At 38.4% G+C, this 16,884-nt stretch overlaps 1 protein-coding gene across 2 annotated transcripts; it reads left to right on the plus strand.

Annotated features, from left to right (window-relative positions):
- The first annotated feature begins 129 nt into the window (after positions 1-129).
- LOC113681878 (exocyst complex component 1) lies at positions 130-16,685 on the plus strand. Of its 2 annotated transcripts, XM_027199006.2 has the most exons (25): positions 156-315; positions 968-1,095; positions 1,389-1,484; positions 2,330-2,390; positions 3,357-3,416; positions 3,731-3,864; positions 3,955-4,080; positions 4,416-4,517; positions 5,195-5,327; positions 5,925-6,034; positions 6,463-6,609; positions 6,698-6,791; positions 7,641-7,879; positions 8,505-8,600; positions 9,057-9,145; positions 9,350-9,388; positions 10,024-10,065; positions 10,762-10,842; positions 11,103-11,238; positions 11,344-11,427; positions 11,648-11,801; positions 12,310-12,330; positions 12,895-13,019; positions 14,873-15,067; positions 15,484-16,685. In XM_027199006.2, the coding sequence occupies exons 1-25, from the start codon at positions 192-194 to the stop codon at positions 15,634-15,636; spliced, it is 2,769 nt and encodes a 922-aa protein (XP_027054807.2). In that variant the 5' UTR covers positions 156-191; the 3' UTR covers positions 15,637-16,685. The 2 variants fall into 2 exon arrangements, with proteins under 2 accessions (XP_089047613.1, XP_027054807.2); XM_089191487.1 differs by lacking the exon at positions 10,024-10,065 and having other exon boundaries at positions 130-315.
- Positions 16,686-16,884: the final 199 nt, after the last annotated feature.

The raw sequence follows: 16,884 nt of genomic DNA on the forward strand, positions 1-16,884 counted from the left end.
AATCTGATATTATTTGCACGAAATACTAAATCGGGGCAATTATACAGCCTCATAATAACCCTTTTCATGGTGGATTTTGTGCGAAAATCTGCTGATAGACAACGACTTCTTTTAACATGGGTAGGGGTGGGGTGAGAAGGAAATGTTTTCATGATCGCGGAAGACTGGCGCCAGGTGTTGATGGCGTAAACATGGCGGCTTTAAAGCACAACTTACAGAAGGAGTTGTTCAACCCAACTGAGGAGCGACTCTATGCGGTTGTAAGCGTAACTAAAGCGGGGAAAAAGAAGAAAGCAAGTTTCCTCTGTTTAGCTGGTATGAATTTATCTCGAGCCCCTTTTCCTAATGCTGAAGATCTTTCCGCAAATATTAGGCTTATCCTTGAAGAACTTACCGTACACCCAGTGTCTTTCACTGTGGAGTTGATATAGGCTTTATGCTCATCACCTTTGATGAAAATTGTCTCTATAATGTGGAAATTAAGTACAGTTGCTTCTTATATTATAAATCTCGCACGATACTGAAGAAGATACTCTCAGAACTGCAGATGCCGAGGAGGAAATGAAATTCATTGCTCCCACACTTGAGTTAGAATAGGTATAATTTGTGATTGCTTCGTTGATCTATTTGAGGAAAATCCCAATTTTCGCGAGTCAGTTAGTGTGATTATTAGAGGAGGTAAATACGTTTCATTTGAGCCCTAAGGGTTTGAAGTCCATGTCTAGCATACTATGATACGCAAAGTAATGTTGAAGGGCTGGGCTAACTAACCCAAATCATGCCTTGATTCAATCCAGCCTTTTCTTAAAATCGCAATGAAGATAATGAGGATTGTAATTATTTTACCTATTCCAACTAATTTGGAAGTTAATGTTATAATTTAAAGTGAACGTTAAAATGCACTTTATTTCTTACCGTCCATTATTTTGAAAATGTGTCTGTATATGTGTCAACATTGTTCATCCAGTGACAACAGTGAGACCTGAAACTGTGTCGCTTTACCAAGTGAAAAAGACAGAGAAAGATACATACAAGAAGAGAATGCACTGGAGACTGAGAGACTTAAAACTGGTTGATGGCAGAGATGAAACTAATGTAAGTACAAGGAGCTAACCCTTCAACTGCCAAATTATGTTTAATGTATGGAACATTAATTTCATTTTATATTTTGTACTTGATCAACATATCTTTTGTCTGTTGGATACCTGTAAATAACAGATAATTGGATTGATATTAATAATTGAGAGTGCAACATATGCTAGTGCTTCACCCCGTCAATGTTTTCTTGTAAAGAAACTTCTAATTTTTTCCACACAATTTTACTTAAAATGTTGTTCATTCTAAATTTATGGAAATAATTTTATATTTACTTTCATCCTCATGTTCAGGAAACCCCTGAATTTCACCTTCTATTTGAGAAGACCTACAAGTGGGTAGCAAGCAGTATTCAAGACAAAACCAATTTTATAACAGCAATAATGAAGGTGAAGATTGTAAATTAAATTTAAGTTGCAGGTACTGTAATAATTATGTCTTTATTCTTTGATTGTCACAGTGAGAAGAATATTTTGTTGTCACTATTGCTATAATGATATAGTAAGCCGGTTTGTATCCTGAGTGATGAATTATCGTTTCCTTTCATTGTTGATTTTTTCTCAAGTTATTAAGACTTACCACTTGCTACTACCCAAACATCAGTAAGCAAGTTCTCCTTACTGTTCACCATAAATTTTCCATGCTACTCATAATGACAATTTACATAACAATAGTGAAAGATATTTTTCATCTTGTCACAAGCGTGGGATGAAGAAAAAATTTTGAGTCACCATGAGGAATCGAACCTCTGACCTTCAGATTCCACAGGGATTATGAGACAGTCAGATGGTGCTAAAAGTTAGACAGTGACAGGCAGAACGTTTTGCTTTCAATCATTTATCACCTTTCCATTGGCATCTTCACTGAATCAAGACTGAAGTAGCTAGGGGATCAGTGTTTAATTGCCACATTTTTTTTTGGATCCATGGCTCGTGTATATCTCAGGCCTCAGTTGTTCAAAGACTAGATAGAGCTATCCAAGGGATAAATTTCTTTCCAATGGATAAATGTTAACAAAACATACTGTGCTATTCACCACATAGAGATTTATCAAGTGGATAACATTACCAACCCTTTGAACTACCAGTGCCATGGATATACAACTAATGTAGAATGAGATGTTTTGTGTACTTTTTGACCTTTTTCTACATTTGGTATTGATCATTTGTCACAAGGATGCTTGTTGAGTATATTGATAAAAATCAGTTTTTAAATGATTACATTTAATTTACAGGTGGCCGACAGATATGGGAATCAGAGGAAACCAAGTTTTACCAATGTCAGTGCTATTGAAGGTAAATTAAACTACCTGTAACAAAATCTAATTGTTAGTTTTTCTATGTTAATGATAAAGAATGATATCTTAATTTTAAAAGAATTGATTCTTTGTTGTGATATTTTAATTTAAATCAGTGATGTGAAAGTATAACAGGGTAATTTAGTGTTATCAATTGAGCTGGTAACATGAATTAAAGTATTTCTCAGCTCAGTGGTTATTTCAGAAACTATGGTACAAGTGTTAATATAAGCATTGCACCGTTTTTTTTTTTGCCTTAGATGCTTTTTTCAGTGCTCCTTTAGCATTGCAAAATTAATTGTAGCTGGTGTTATATTTTTCTTTATTAATCATGTTATCGTGTTTCCCCAATGTCTGTTGGTAGATCTCTTGAACTAACGTTGTGATAATTGTTGACATTTCCATTATTATGTAAACTGTGCAATGAGCAAGTCATTGGTGAATTAAAATACATGACTTGTACCATTGACTCTTGATAACTCAGATCTTCAGGGGAAGTTGAAAAAGGTTGAGCTATTAGGAGTTCGATTTATGGGGAGTTGAAGATACAGGCACTGTAATTTAAACTGAATAAACCTGGAGTGGACTGACATGTTTTGAGAAATGCAAAACAGGATGAAGATTACATGGCTGCTTCAAAATAAATTACAGTAAATGTTTTGGATTGAAGCACACTGTTTGTTTTGATTTGTCGCATATTAAAAGATGTGGTTAGAAGTGGTTCAAGTTACTAAGAGTGAGAATATTAAAAAGAATGACAGGAAGGGAAATGAAAATTGCTTTGAGTTAGCAGGAAGTTTAAGTTATCAAGGGTTTGAGTTACAAAGGGTAAAACTGTAGTGTACCAGTAAATGTATGATGGAAATCTAGGGCAAATCTATGTTGGTTCAAGTTAGTGTGAGGTTCAAATTAGGGAGGTTCGAGTTATTGGGAGTCAACTTTATGTATTTTTGTTTCATTTTAGGCTCTATCCATGGGGCTGAGAGTAGCAGAGTTCAACAGCACACAGAAGAGGGAGCTGAAGGTTGGTAGTTTTATGAAAAGAAGTGCTTTTACATTTGCAGTTATGCTGACAAGACTTTTCCATCCAGCTAGACATTATGGGACATTATCATATCTGCAAAGTAATATGTGTGTCACAGTGTAATACGGCTTGTGGATACATGTGGACAAAAAGATAAAAGACGGAAGGAAAACTTGTTGATGGAGGGTCTTTTTGCTGTAACCAGTGAATCCAGAATGGTTTGTCTACTTAACTGGCAGATGAGTTAACATTGTAACATAAAGTACAAATCTTAAAATACTATAGTTGTTTCACATGCATTACAAATTTATTAGGTGAAGATTACCAAGAACTGACACAGCGAGAGGAGAGTGACTTGGAGTACATGATATCACATACTGAGAGTGCCATCAGCAACATTGAAGCGTTCACTGAAAAACTCTCCAAGGAATTGTCTGTTTTGGATGGGGTAAAGTCTACCATTAAATCTCTATTAATTGATTATTTGTCAGGTGAATAGTTACTTTTTTCAACATCTTTATTTTCTTTCACTTGGCAGGCCAATATTCATTCCATCATGGATGCTGAGCCTCAAGTGGAATCACTGATGCAGCTGTTGAATGATGCGTTAAAAGAGCTCGAAAACCTAGATAAACGACTTATTGGATATGATTCGCGTCTTAAGGTAAATAGTCTGATTCCGTCTTATTCCGTGGAGATCCGTCTGGTTTCAAAATGTTACCTTGAATGAAGTGCAGACCCGTGTAATTTCGTACGGTCACGTCCAATTTCGGGCGATTACGTTTTATTGCGCACGGAACCTTCCGATTTCAAATGATTCCTTTCGATTTCGGACGGCGCCAACCAACATTCGACAATTCCGTTAGATTTTGAATAATCTCCCCGATTTTATCTGGCTCCACTTCTTATTTTGAACCGTGTCTTCAAGCCTTAATTAAACTAAGTATCTTGAATGGTCGGCCTGATTCTGTTTTTATTGTGATGTATTTGATAACTTAGGAAGTGCGAGCTCAGATGGAGCAAATGGAGGATAAGGATAAACACATGGTTACAGAGAGCAGGAATCGTAAAAAGCTTTTGGAGGAGGTGGAATCAGTAGTGGTCAGTTTTCTCAGTATTTATCAAGTTTTTCACTTTTCAGAGCAAGCACTAAATGGTATACTCTTCAACTGTTATGATAACATAGAATTAAATTAGAAAACTCAAGAGCGGACAAAAGTCGTCAACACAAACTGGTTGATAAACGAGAAGGCAGACAGACAGGCTGAAGGACTATCAGACTGTATGAAATGATTGACAGACAGCCTGATGGGAGAACTGGATGGCTCTCTGACTGTCTAAAGCACTGGCTGACTTACTTGTTGACGGACTGACCGGCTAAGCGAGAGGCTGACTGTGACTGATGGGTTGGATGCCTGACTCTCTAAAGCACTGGCTGACTTACTGACTTATGGACGGACTGACCGGCGGAACGAGATGGGCTGGCTGGCTGGCTGGCTGGCTGACTAAAATACTGACTGACTTACTGACTGGTTGACGGACTTGGCCGAAAGAACTAGCAGCTTGCAGACCAATTGACGGGCTGGCTAACTGACTTCTGGCCGATCGACTGACTGAAAGAGAGGAAAAACAGAGTCAGCCATGGTTAAAGAAATTTACAAACAGTTCAAATCAAGGAAACGATTGTTAAAAGACGTACAGGAAGGTCATGTAAACAGGTGTATGATTAATCTTTACAATCCATTTTGACTACATACTATTTAAAAACATCGTTTCAGAATTCACTGGATGTCCCTGAGTGTAACATCGTAGCTTTACAAGAAGCTGACCTTTCCAAAGGGCTGGGACTGAAAGAGTGCACTCACGCCGCGTTTTCCGTGCTTTATGCTCTGCAAGCAGATCTCAGTCCAGGTATTAAGAGCTAGTTTAAGGTAATCCAAAGTTGGATAAGTTTTGCTGTACTTCACCCCGCCTCCTTCTCAACCAATCAGCTGCTAAGCTAAAACAAATTGCCCCAAGGTCTCATGTGTTTTCCCGCGCTTCAGGTAATTTACCGTTTTCTTAATTCGAGTTCTCATTGGTTCGTTCTGAGGTAAACTTTGGGACTTATTGGCCGTTGAAATGTCTTAAAGTTTGTTTTACGGCACTTACTCGACTGAAAGCGTTCTATATTGAAAAGGGATTAAATATCAAGTCGGTTTCTGGGAAAGGTTTTGAATGCTTTTTCTTTTCATCTGCAACTTGCAAGGATGTTTAACTCGAAACATGTGTCCAATTGTTCAGCACCTCTGTCAAAGACCACGGCAAATATCTTCCGCTTCCAGGTTTTTGTAGCTCTAACAGTACTTTTTATAAAAGCTGTATTTACTTTCTGTTTTCATTGATGTTGTTTATTAACTTCAATTTATCTCCATTGTAATAATTTTGGACATTTTATTTCACCACACTTTCTTGATTGGAAAGCGCCCAATATGTATGGTCTTGAGGTTTTGGGTGTTTCAATCTAAGGTTTAACTAAGATGAGAGCTGTCAAGGAACAGAGAGAAAAGTTTTTGCAGCTGAGCAGCGATTTTGCTCAACGTCTGAAGTTACACCTCATGGAAATCTTCACGCGCCACGTAAGTTCTGCCTGCCTACTTCTGTCAGCTGTAGTCTTGTCAGTAGTATAGGGCGGCCGCATAGTCGGTCACCAATGAGAGAGACGTATTTGTACCACGTATTCGGTGAAAGCAAAGGATTTTCCATCTATGGATGTTGAAATGACGACTTGATTTGTAACGCATTTTTGCAATTTTACTCATTGGAATCACGCATTATAAATCTTCCTTCAGTGTCACGCAAAGAGAGATCGAGTATTCCGCAGTAACACACTATTTTATTTTCATAACAGGGCGTGAAATTGCGCCAAATACAGGCGCCAATGCGACTAAATTTTTCACTTTGGCGACCATATCCAAGTGGCTATCAGAAAAAAAATTAATTTAACGCCCTGCATAACCTCAACATTTTTCAAGAAGTGTCTTTCTGTCACGTTGTTTATCACTAGAGCTTAGACGTAGAGACTCTGGTTCAACACTCTAGTGAGCTGTGTATCCCTAAACATCTGGCTTGTCATAATGACCTCGCGCCATTCTCTGATCTAATGAAGTGGCTGAAAGAAGTTGATCAGACTGTGTTTCTCGAGCTCTGTCAGGTATGTTATGTCCACTCCTTCCACTTTAAGGAAATATTTAAAATTGATGGCAAACTTGACTCATAAATATCATTTTCTACCTTGTCAGGCGTATACACAATCTCTGAGCAGAGTCTACGAGAGGGAACTGAGAGACTTCTTTGAGTCTGTGAAACAAAAGACTATGACAAAAGGCGTCCGAAGTAAGTGGTAATTTGATTTATATTCCCAACAGTCGTCACGTGATGTTTGTGTTTTCGGAGTAGGAAACGGGGGGGGGGGGGAGGGGAGGGGGGTGGAGGGAGTATACTGCAAGAAACCTTGAGTGAATTAGTTGGAGTCTTGGAGTTGGAGAGGGCGAGTTTGAAAATGAACTTCATTCAAGTCCGCAATGTTCATTGCAATTTTATACGGTAACCTTTCGGAGGCTTGACATTAAAGGAGGTATGTTGCGGCCTTGTGGACCATTTAAACACGTCAAAAAATTTTTTGTTGACAAAATGTAGGCTAGGGGTTTTAAACTGTTTTGAAGTAGGGGTCAGACTCGGCAAAAGTAGGTGACTGTGAAAAGTTTGTTAAGGGCCTTAAGGCAATTATTTTGTCCAGAGTAACCAATGACATGTTATCAAGTAGCCGGCGGAACTCCGGCAATCTCCGGCTCGTTTTGAAATCCCTGGTAAGCTCAAGAATAGTAGCTTTTGGGTGCGAAGGAGTGCTTTTGGGAGCGAAAAATAGAGGAGTAGACCCGAAATGAGACGAGGTATTTTTTGGTTCCCACCATTTTGGGGAAAGGAAATGGTCGCAGCCTGCCCAAGATACAATTCTAAGGATGTTTGTTCGGAGTGTGGGTGTTGGATCAACTAATAATCCCCTAGCTGATCTTTTTCGTTACTTACATCACTTGTCTGCTTGATGCTACATTGATATTGAAAGGAGAAATTCTGTCTTGGTCACTCATGGGAGTTAAAGGGTTAAGTTGCTAACTCATGTCGATATTTTCTGCTCTGTGTGATTTGAAGCAGGAGTTAATAGGGCTTCCTTTCTCTATACAGCTTACGCTGCCTTTAAGATGACAGGGACTTCGACGGGTGCGAATGACCCGAAAATGAGCCCCCGTCCAACTCCTCGCGTGATCAAGACGGGCTCTTTCAGGAAAACTGAAAAAGCAACCGACAGGAAGGACACTGACTCCATTGGTTCGATGGGCTCAGATACGAGGTCAAGATCAGGCTCCATGAGCTCGGTGGATTCTTCTGATCAGTTGCTGGAGGGCAGAGGAAAGTTTGAAAGGGTTGGTTGAAAACTTTTGCGGAGAAAGCTTGGGTATAAGCTTGCCCACCGGTCTCAATGAGCTGGACCAGTTTATCCAACGAACTTTGTTTTCTGTTCATATGAAAAATTTGATCCTGGTCACTGAGCTGTGATTGGAGCCCGAGTACTGTTCAGTTAAGAACTTTCAGCTTCGTGACCGAGTTGAACAAAGCGCGATCTTACCACTGAGTGTCGTCCCCCGTGACCGGATTGAGCTGTTCATACGGTCATGGCTACCGATAGCTCAACAATCTAGCTAACCTGCCTTTACATATATCATGTATAGAAGTCACTAAATAGTTTTGAGGTGAAATCTGACCGTATAGCCAAGCTAGCGCAGCTTGAAGTTTACCATTTTTTTGCACGTGTCATGAAAATCAATGTAAAATTTTCAAGCTTGTTGCTTGAAATCCCTTTAGCTTTCTGTTATTTTCACTCCTTTTTGTTCGTTTTATCAGTCTTTTCCTTTTTCTTCCTAGCCAGTTATTATCCTTACTGTTGATTTAAAATAGCCTAAATACTGTAGAAATACAAGAAGAAAAGGAAGACTTCCAAATCGCTTCCGTCTATTAACCTACATACACTTTCTTTGATTGTAAAATCAGGTATTTGATGTTCTGTTATTGGAGCTGGAACCAGTATGCACAGCCGAACAGGAATTTGTACAAAAGTTCTTCGATTTTTCTTTGGAGGAATCAGAGGTTTGTATGATAATGATCAGTATTTTCTATTGTAGAGAAGTATTCTATACATTTTATTACGGTACAGTTTCACTTTCACTTTAAACTGTGCTTTGTCAGTACCTGTTGATTTTCCTTTGACTTTGCATTATTACCATAGATAATTTGAGAAGACTTTGTGTGTAAAAAGCCTCTTCGCTTAACCAAAGTATAAAAGCATTTATGGAGAGAGTTTGGCGACGAGAAAAGAAAAGCCGAACGAACCAAGGCGAAACGCGAAAGAAAATATTTGTTTGTTTGTTTTTCTTTATTCCCCTCGGGAAGGCCATCAGCATCCTTCCCATAATATATGTATTAGACCAGACGCTTATAACTCTCTAGGTCATGAGCTTCTGATTAGACTCAGTGATCGTGGTTTTCTTACAGACAAATCATATGGTACCAGTTTGTGCTTATTTTCTTTTCTCTTTTCTTTAGCCTTCAGAGACACCAAGCACCTTAAATATTGACTCTTCTGATGGTGCGATGTTTAGCAAGGCACCGCCAATTAAATCCATAGACACTACGTAAGTATGACACGGAACTTGCGCCGTTTAGTATTTTGCTTCGTTTCTAACTGAATGCCCGAAACAGGGTAGGACAGAAAATAAATGTTTGAATACCAACACCCGTAGTTTAACTTCTCAATTATTTAAAACTATTCCTCCTTGACTGTTTAATTGCTCGAATCACGGCAAAAGATAAGAATTGCGATGTTACTTTATTTATAGGGATGTAAAAGAGCGAACACCGCTGAACGAGGAAGTCAGGTAACCGTTGTGTAGTTTTAAATAGAATGTCACGCTGGGTTTATGGAGACCAGGCACAAACCCTTCCACGTATTGTTACATGCATGGTGTAGTTATTGTGAAGACTGATAAAATACCATTGAACATTGCACGAGATAAGTTGCTAAAGAATGACGCAAGAATGCCGGCAAATAATTAAGGGGATGTTTGTTTTCAGTCCTTGGTTTTTCAATTTTAAGCTCCTCTCCAGGCCACTCACGGCTTAGCTCTCTCCTCATCATACGACTCTATTTTTCCGTTCTGTTTTTTTTAATTTCATTCATTTATAGACGATGATTTGTAAACATTAAACAGTCTCCCCGTCTATTTTCAGTAATCCCATCCCTTCCACATTAAAAAGGGTAACTGGAAGGAAAGAAATTTGTTAGTAATAGACATTTATCGTTTGGTAGCGTTCCTCCAGTAAGTATCACTTTTGATGGGTAAAACTTCATTTTGTCTTTGAATAATTGTCAAAGCAGATGTCTTCGATGAAGCAAAGGACTGCATGTATAAACAGTTTGTTCCTTCAGTTGTGGTTATCTCCTTCCTCCCGATAAAAAAATTAGGGAAACTATGATCTAGTTTAATTTGTCATATGACTGTTACTTCTCCAGAAAAAGAAAACAGCGGATCAATAAAAACCGAGAAGATATGAAGTATGTTGAGTCCTAACACAGCTGCACCCTGCCTAGGTTTAAAGTATAATCGTAAAATCGCTGTAGAGGTTTGCTTCAATAAATTTAAGCATAAAATATAAATTAAGAATTTGAAGTCTAGGAATCTAAACTTTTTATCGTTAAAAGCACATTGTTTGGTTTAAATCGTAAGCTTAAGGCTACAGCGAGGTTTCTGTAAATGGGGTTAAAAGTAAATGGATAAATACTCGTAACTTGCACCACAAAGTAAGAGCACGGTAAGTTATGTTTAAAGTAAACTGCACATTTCCACGTTTGCCTTGTTATGCACTTTAATGTTGATGTTCTTTATGAGCTCTTTCACAGTTTCATCTAATGTCAATACTCAGACTGACGTGGACAACCAAATATTTAGACCTTTCAGTGGAAATGTCCTAATATGGCAATGCACAAAAACTGAAACGGTGAAGTGTGGTACCCTTGGTGTTTTGAAAATATATCCTCCCAGAACACCTTGCGCTCTGAACTGTTTGCGAACTTAAATGATCTCGGCTTTGGCTTCCGTTGGATTTGTAAAGTCTTGGTTTTCCTCGCATTTGAATATACTTCGCTCTTTTTCGAGAAAAGGCAAAACGGTTGATTAGACATATGAAAGAGCTCCGCAAAATTGTTTGCTCGGTGTCTTTCTAAATGATGCATCCTTCGCGTATTTTTCAGGAAAATCATGCAAGGATTGTTCAACGTCTTGGAAGCCGAGTTACAAAGTTACATCCACTTTGCAGATAGACTTGATCCTTTGTAAGTGTGCAGAGAAAAAAAGGATTTTTGTCCATATTTTATTTAAACCAATAGATAACTTCCAAATGCAAAATTTTGTTTAGATACATCAAGAAACGTAATGGAAACTCCGGCAATCTCGTCCGAAGGATGAGGTCCGAACGCCGTGACCGCCAACCAAATATTTGCCCCTCCCCCACACCCCTTCGTCCCCCCCTCCCTTCCACCCCTCAATTGATTAGTACATATTATCACCATTGTTCATTTTCGTTGTGTTTTAGTAACACCATGTATATGTTGGTCAAGATTGGTCATTTTGTGATCACCACCCAGTTGTCTGGCTCACCTGTGTCCTACCTCAGCCAGCAGCTTGGAAACTGCCTTATCTCTGTGAAGAGGCTCTTTGACAAGTTTATAGTAAGTGAACGCTTTAAAATTGTTTGGTGATGTTTTTTTTTAAAGAGGTGAGAAACTGCATTACCAATGCTATAGCAATTTATATTCATTATAATTCCCTTAAAGTCGAACCTAAAAAAACAAATTGAGGAAATGAAGATTCAGAAGACGAAGAAGTGTGGAATCTTGCCATTTGTGACCAAGTTTGAGGTGACTATGAACTCTTTCGTTTTTTCTTTTGTGAGTTGACAATTTTTCATATAATTTTCTTCAATGTTTCTTGGAGGGATCAGTCGTAGCCAATGGATTATAAATGGAAGGACTGCTAATATGAGGAGGGAAATTATATTACTACAGATCCATATGAGGGATCCCCTCCCCGCCTCCTTCCCCGTAGTGATAAAGACTGACGGGTCTGTTTTCCTCACAGGAATTTGCAAGCACTTCAGAGAACGTGTTCAAGAACTCTGATCGCCGCAATGACCTTGACAAAGCTTATCACAGTCTTATTCGAGTTGTGTTCATTAACGTGGAGCGAATGGCTGAGGAACATCAGAAGACACCACGAGCGGTGGTCATGATGGGTAAGCCGAGAGGATAACAAATTTAGGGACGGGAGGGTAGGGTCGGAGAGGGGAGGGGAGGGGAGGGCAGGGTAAGGCTTTATAGTGGGATGGGCCTTTAGTGTTTTAGCTGGTGATGGCAGGTATTGAGACATCTATGTGCGAGTGACGGGGGAGTTCGCTGGGTTAAAAAGACACGAGCTTCAACTTTCTTGTAAACACCTTCAGAATTTCGCACGCATTATTCTGCGGCAATTTACTAAGTTTATCGCCATTAGCTATGCTAGGCTCCATCCGTTTCTAATTAACTTGATACTTTCCATATTCAACATTGGTTAAATGAAATAAGCTATTCAGCCTTCAAATAAGCCGGCATTGGGTGTAATCGTGTTTCAGCCTGCTTGTTTTCAGTATCATCCTGTCATTTTTGGTCCATCAAATGCTGTGTAACCAGCGCTTAGTACTCTGTCACGGAACTTCTCTGACTATTTTTGTTCCGACTGATAACTTATGCTTTCTTTTTCCTCAGAAAACTATCATCGTTTGTTCAGTAAGTATTTTTTATCTTTTGTGTGGTAAATGTGGAGCTGTCTCTCTTAATCACTTAATATGACTTTTTTGAGACTTCACAGCACTTGTCAGTGAAATAAATCAAAACGGTTAGAAAAAATACAACTTATAGTAATACAAAACTGAATTGCTGTGAAAGCAAATCCCCCACGCCTTTAGTCTAAGGGAATATCTTGCCTCGGAGAGATTGACAAACTATTATTCAATGATCGATGGCAGGAACATTGTGTGATCACTCAGCCATCAGTTTGTAAGGAAATTTAACTTAGGGAAGGGTTTCAATAGCTTTTTCCAGAAATAGCCGCCGATTATGTAATCAGCGGTTGTGCGCGGAAAAGGGGCCGTAAGCGTAACCCACTAAGGAGAGCCTTCTTGCAGGCTCAACAGACGGTAGTCAGAGGTCTTGCAGGCGGTGATAGACAGTTGATAAAGTCTAACTGACGTAATATTAGTCCCTCTTTCCACTCCTTTTATTGCTCAGTTACCACTAGAATTATGACGATTCTAAACATGCAACTGACTGCCGCTATCACTCTCACTACAGGGGTTCTTACGCGTCTCAAGATAGTGTGCCTGGAAAACGAGAAAAGAGAGGCCAAAAAGAAATACAACGACACCCTGAAATTGTACGTGAAGGAGATGCTTGGAAGACCCATGGAGAAAATTAACGTAAGAAACAAGAGTGTACTCTCAGAGGATCCCGCCTCATTTTGTAGGATGGACTTTACAGATGCAAAATTGAAGGCGCTTTATTTATGGGTTATCCTATTGATGTCTTCAGAATCTTCAAAAACTTGCTTTTTAACTCGTGAATTGCGCGCATGCGCAAGAGCGAGTTATAGATACGATGTGGGGAATGGCATTCGCTCGCTCGCTCGCTCGCTCGATTGGTCGATTCCTGTAAACTTTTTTTTAGATTTTAGGCTTTTGAGTGCATTTGATAGTTTTTGACGAGCAATAAACAGACGAAATGGCGACCTTTGTTGCTAAGAATAGTGGTGGGGTGAAAAAGAAGCCAATGATAATCTTAAAAGAGTTTTTTTTTTCGTTTTAGTTTCAACAAGCGGCGCCAGCGACTGGCAGGCGTGCAAGGATTCACACTGAAATAACAGAACAACCTTCCTTTTTCATAAAATTGCAATTTACAATCCTTGAACTTGAAAAAAATCCGAAGATTCATTGAAAATATCACTTACTGCGAAGCGCTCGGAGTTTACAGATGTTCAAAAGCTTTTTCTGTTATAGCGTGAGATTGAGGACAAAATTGATCATTACGTTTCGTCGCGTGTGTTTTTCCTGTGTGAAGCAACAGAAGATGCCGGCGACTGACGAAATAACAAGTTAACACGAAAATCAAATAACACCTAAACAAACAATTTTAGCTACCGATTTTCAGTGAATGTTTAAAGAACAATTTCTTTTAAGTTTCAAGACAATTTGAAGATTCAACATACATACAACGTACTAAAATGCGAAAGTTACACACCACAAAATTGATAAATAGGCCTGAAATGAAATTCTATCTTGTTATTGATTATACGTTGCCTAGCACGTGACTTAAATCTACCCAGGTGGAGATCCAAAATGACGGTGGCAGGCTTGGCTTAGTTATATCACTCAAAACTCGTTCCCGTTTGTCTCATTTGGTAAAGAGGGAATCGTTAATGTTTTCATTAAGACAGTATTGCCTTGATTTTCTAATATTTACAACGAAAGAAAGTAAATTTCACTTTTCACCCACATTTACTTCCAACCTTTTCTTTTGAACCAGAAACAAAAATGATAGACGTTTAAAACACGACATCATCCACCTTGTCAAATGTAATAGCATGATCATTTCAATTGTAATGCCTTCTTATCCCAACGTTACTTTGTTTCTTTTGCTACATTAGCGAACACTGAACTACTGCTCGTACTCTAGATATGACAATCAATTCCCTAAACCAGATAACATTAAACATAGTCTAAAAAATCATGTGTCAATTCACGAGTTTGCTCACAGAGCACTTTGATTTTTTTAAGTCCGTCGTATGCGTGAATTTCTGCATTCTTAACCTTCCTTTTAATACTATCGTTTTTGGCCTCACACACTTTCCATGATCTTCAAACTTACTCCGTAAATGTCAGCTTAGATATTTTCCTATGCGGCTGATTTGTCTATATCAACTGCATTGGGCGCTTTTCGATCGAGTGTGATAAAACCAACCAAAGGTATCTTCAACCGCCAATACAGCATAGGAAATATTACAAGGAGCTAGGAGAACCTAATTGCGATTAAACAAACAGCGATAAGTGCGGGAAGAGCAATTGATTAATACAACTGGTCTAAATGTTGCATGGAATTGGTTGAGTGGAACCCGCGAGTTTTCTAGACCAATCCTTAAAAAAAAAAACCAACATCATTTTGCATTACTTTGGATACTCATTGAAAATTACTCTGCTTCAGCCGCCCAAGGAATATCGTTTACTACTTCAAAAACAACAAAAAAAACTTTTAGTTCTTATCATTTTTTTCTTTGCAGATCTTTTTCGAGGGTGTACAAGAATGTATTGCAGCCGGGGTGAAGGAAGACGAAGTCGGATATCAGTTGGCATTCAGTAAACAAGAACTAAGAAAAAACATCAAGGAGTACCCAGCCAAGGACATAAAAAAAGGACTCGAACTGTTGTACAAGAAAGTCGAGAAACATTTGTGCGAGGAAGAGAACTTACTTCAGGTAAAATGATAGGCCTTGCCTGTATATGGAGCTACCTCACTTAAGGCCCTTAAAAATTTGTATGGAGCGTATGAAACAAGCTCCTTCGTGTGAACGAGTGCGTTCGATTTCCTGTTCAGCCGAATAATCCTACAATGGCTTGTTTTATGGTTTTTAAATTTACCAATGTTTGTTTTTTTTACCAAGACACACCTTTGTTACTGAAGTTAAGTCAGTTTTCTATATTTACTAGTATCCACACCACTTTTCACTACTGTGACTTTTCTCTCAAAATTACTCTTACACTGACATGTACAGGAAAAAGAATATTAAGAACATATCGAAGCTGATGCATAAACAAATTCTTTCTACAAACCTTCAAGAATGATGTCTTGCAAGCTTTACAGACAATTAATATTCCAATCATGTCATTTCAGGTTGTGTGGCACACCATGCAAGATGAATTCATCCAACAATACAAGCATTTTGAGGATCTCATCCAGCGCTGTTACCCTGAATCTATGATCAATCTGGAAGTTACCATCGATGAAATCCTGTCGTTTTTCTCAAACATTGCCCAGTCACACTGAACTTGGAAGGCTTAATACAAAGAAAGAACTCGACAAAAGATGTGTAGATAGTTTCCTTGACAGCTAAAATTCTACCTTTGACCATCAGTTTGTTGCCCCATATCAGACCATGTGATGCTTTCTACATCAACATAGTTGGTAATTTTTATGTTGAAATGTTAATTACCTTGTTTATTTTAACGGGATTACCAATCGTTCATGGAAGATTTTTCTTGTTACGGGTTTTATGCTTCAGAGTTAATATACATGTCCAATGGCCCGGAATGTGACGCATTCTTACGCATCACATATTGCAGTTATAAGTGTAGCTAAGAGCTTGAGACTTCAGCGCACTATTTGTTACTGCCCTGATTGAGGGTAAACACTAACGGGTTATTCTGTGGAGTAGAATCATATTGTTTGAAATAGGGCGGCAACCAACAAAGCTTCATTACTGTATGTCGATAGGCAATGAAATTGCTAAACGACTTTTCTAGTCACAAACAAGAGCTACTCAGATCCTCTGCATAGCTCTTGTTTCTTACATTAATTTTTTTTAGCTTGCTGTTAAAACTATGATAGACAAGAGATGATTTAACTTGCCAAACAAAAAAAGCTCGCATCAACCACTAGTACGCAATCCCTCTTGCAAAAGGAAATTGAAATTAAACGTTAATTCATGAATTGTAAAAAGTTAAATATTTGACAGAATGACAACGTTATGAATCGCGAAAGTATTAATTAAAAGAGCCATTTGTGTAAACATATGAACACTCGATTATGAATCAAATTCAGTGTTTTTTTTTTTGTGTTCGTTTTTCTATAGTTATTTTTATAAAGGCATTTCAAGCATCTTGTTTGTCGACGTGTAATTCCCAATGCCTAATTTATTATATTTGCAAAGAATTTAACAATTTGTTGTCGGAAGTTTCACTCTGTTTTAAATCTATAACAGAGGCACTGCCGAGGACTGGCAGTGTATCAAGGAGAGACGAAGACAATCAGGTACATATTCATTTGTTGTTGTGTGAGAGTAACTCAATTTTGAATTAAAATTATCTTACAGAAAACCTTGACTCCGTCTGTTTGTTTGTAAATAGCAACATAACCTTACTAACTTTTTGAATAGATTTTAAACCCGCACTTCCAGACATGTTTTAGACAATTTTCTTTCACCCTGTGCAGGCGAAAATTGAGAGGGGAATGGTTCTAACAAACGTGACCAGGAGACTAGGACATAAAGCGTATCCTTATATGAACAAAAAAACT

The sequence above is a fragment of the Pocillopora damicornis genome, chromosome 13 (genome assembly GCF_964200805.1).
Source record: "Pocillopora damicornis chromosome 13, jaPocDami1.2, whole genome shotgun sequence".
NCBI lineage: Eukaryota > Metazoa > Cnidaria > Anthozoa > Scleractinia > Pocilloporidae > Pocillopora > Pocillopora damicornis.

What these genes read in the sequence shown, in the direction of transcription:
- LOC113681878 (XM_027199006.2), top strand. Translation starts at nt 192, where the DNA reads ATGGCGGCTTTAAAGCACAACTTACAGAAGGAGTTGTTCAACCCAACT. An exon ending in AAAAACCGAGAAGATATGAA is followed by an intron (nt 10,066 to 10,761) that starts GTATGTTGAGTC and finishes CGTATTTTTCAG; the next exon opens with GAAAATCATGCAAGGATTGT. An exon ending in AAACTATCATCGTTTGTTCA is followed by an intron (nt 12,331 to 12,894) that starts GTAAGTATTTTT and finishes CTCTCACTACAG; the next exon opens with GGGTTCTTACGCGTCTCAAG.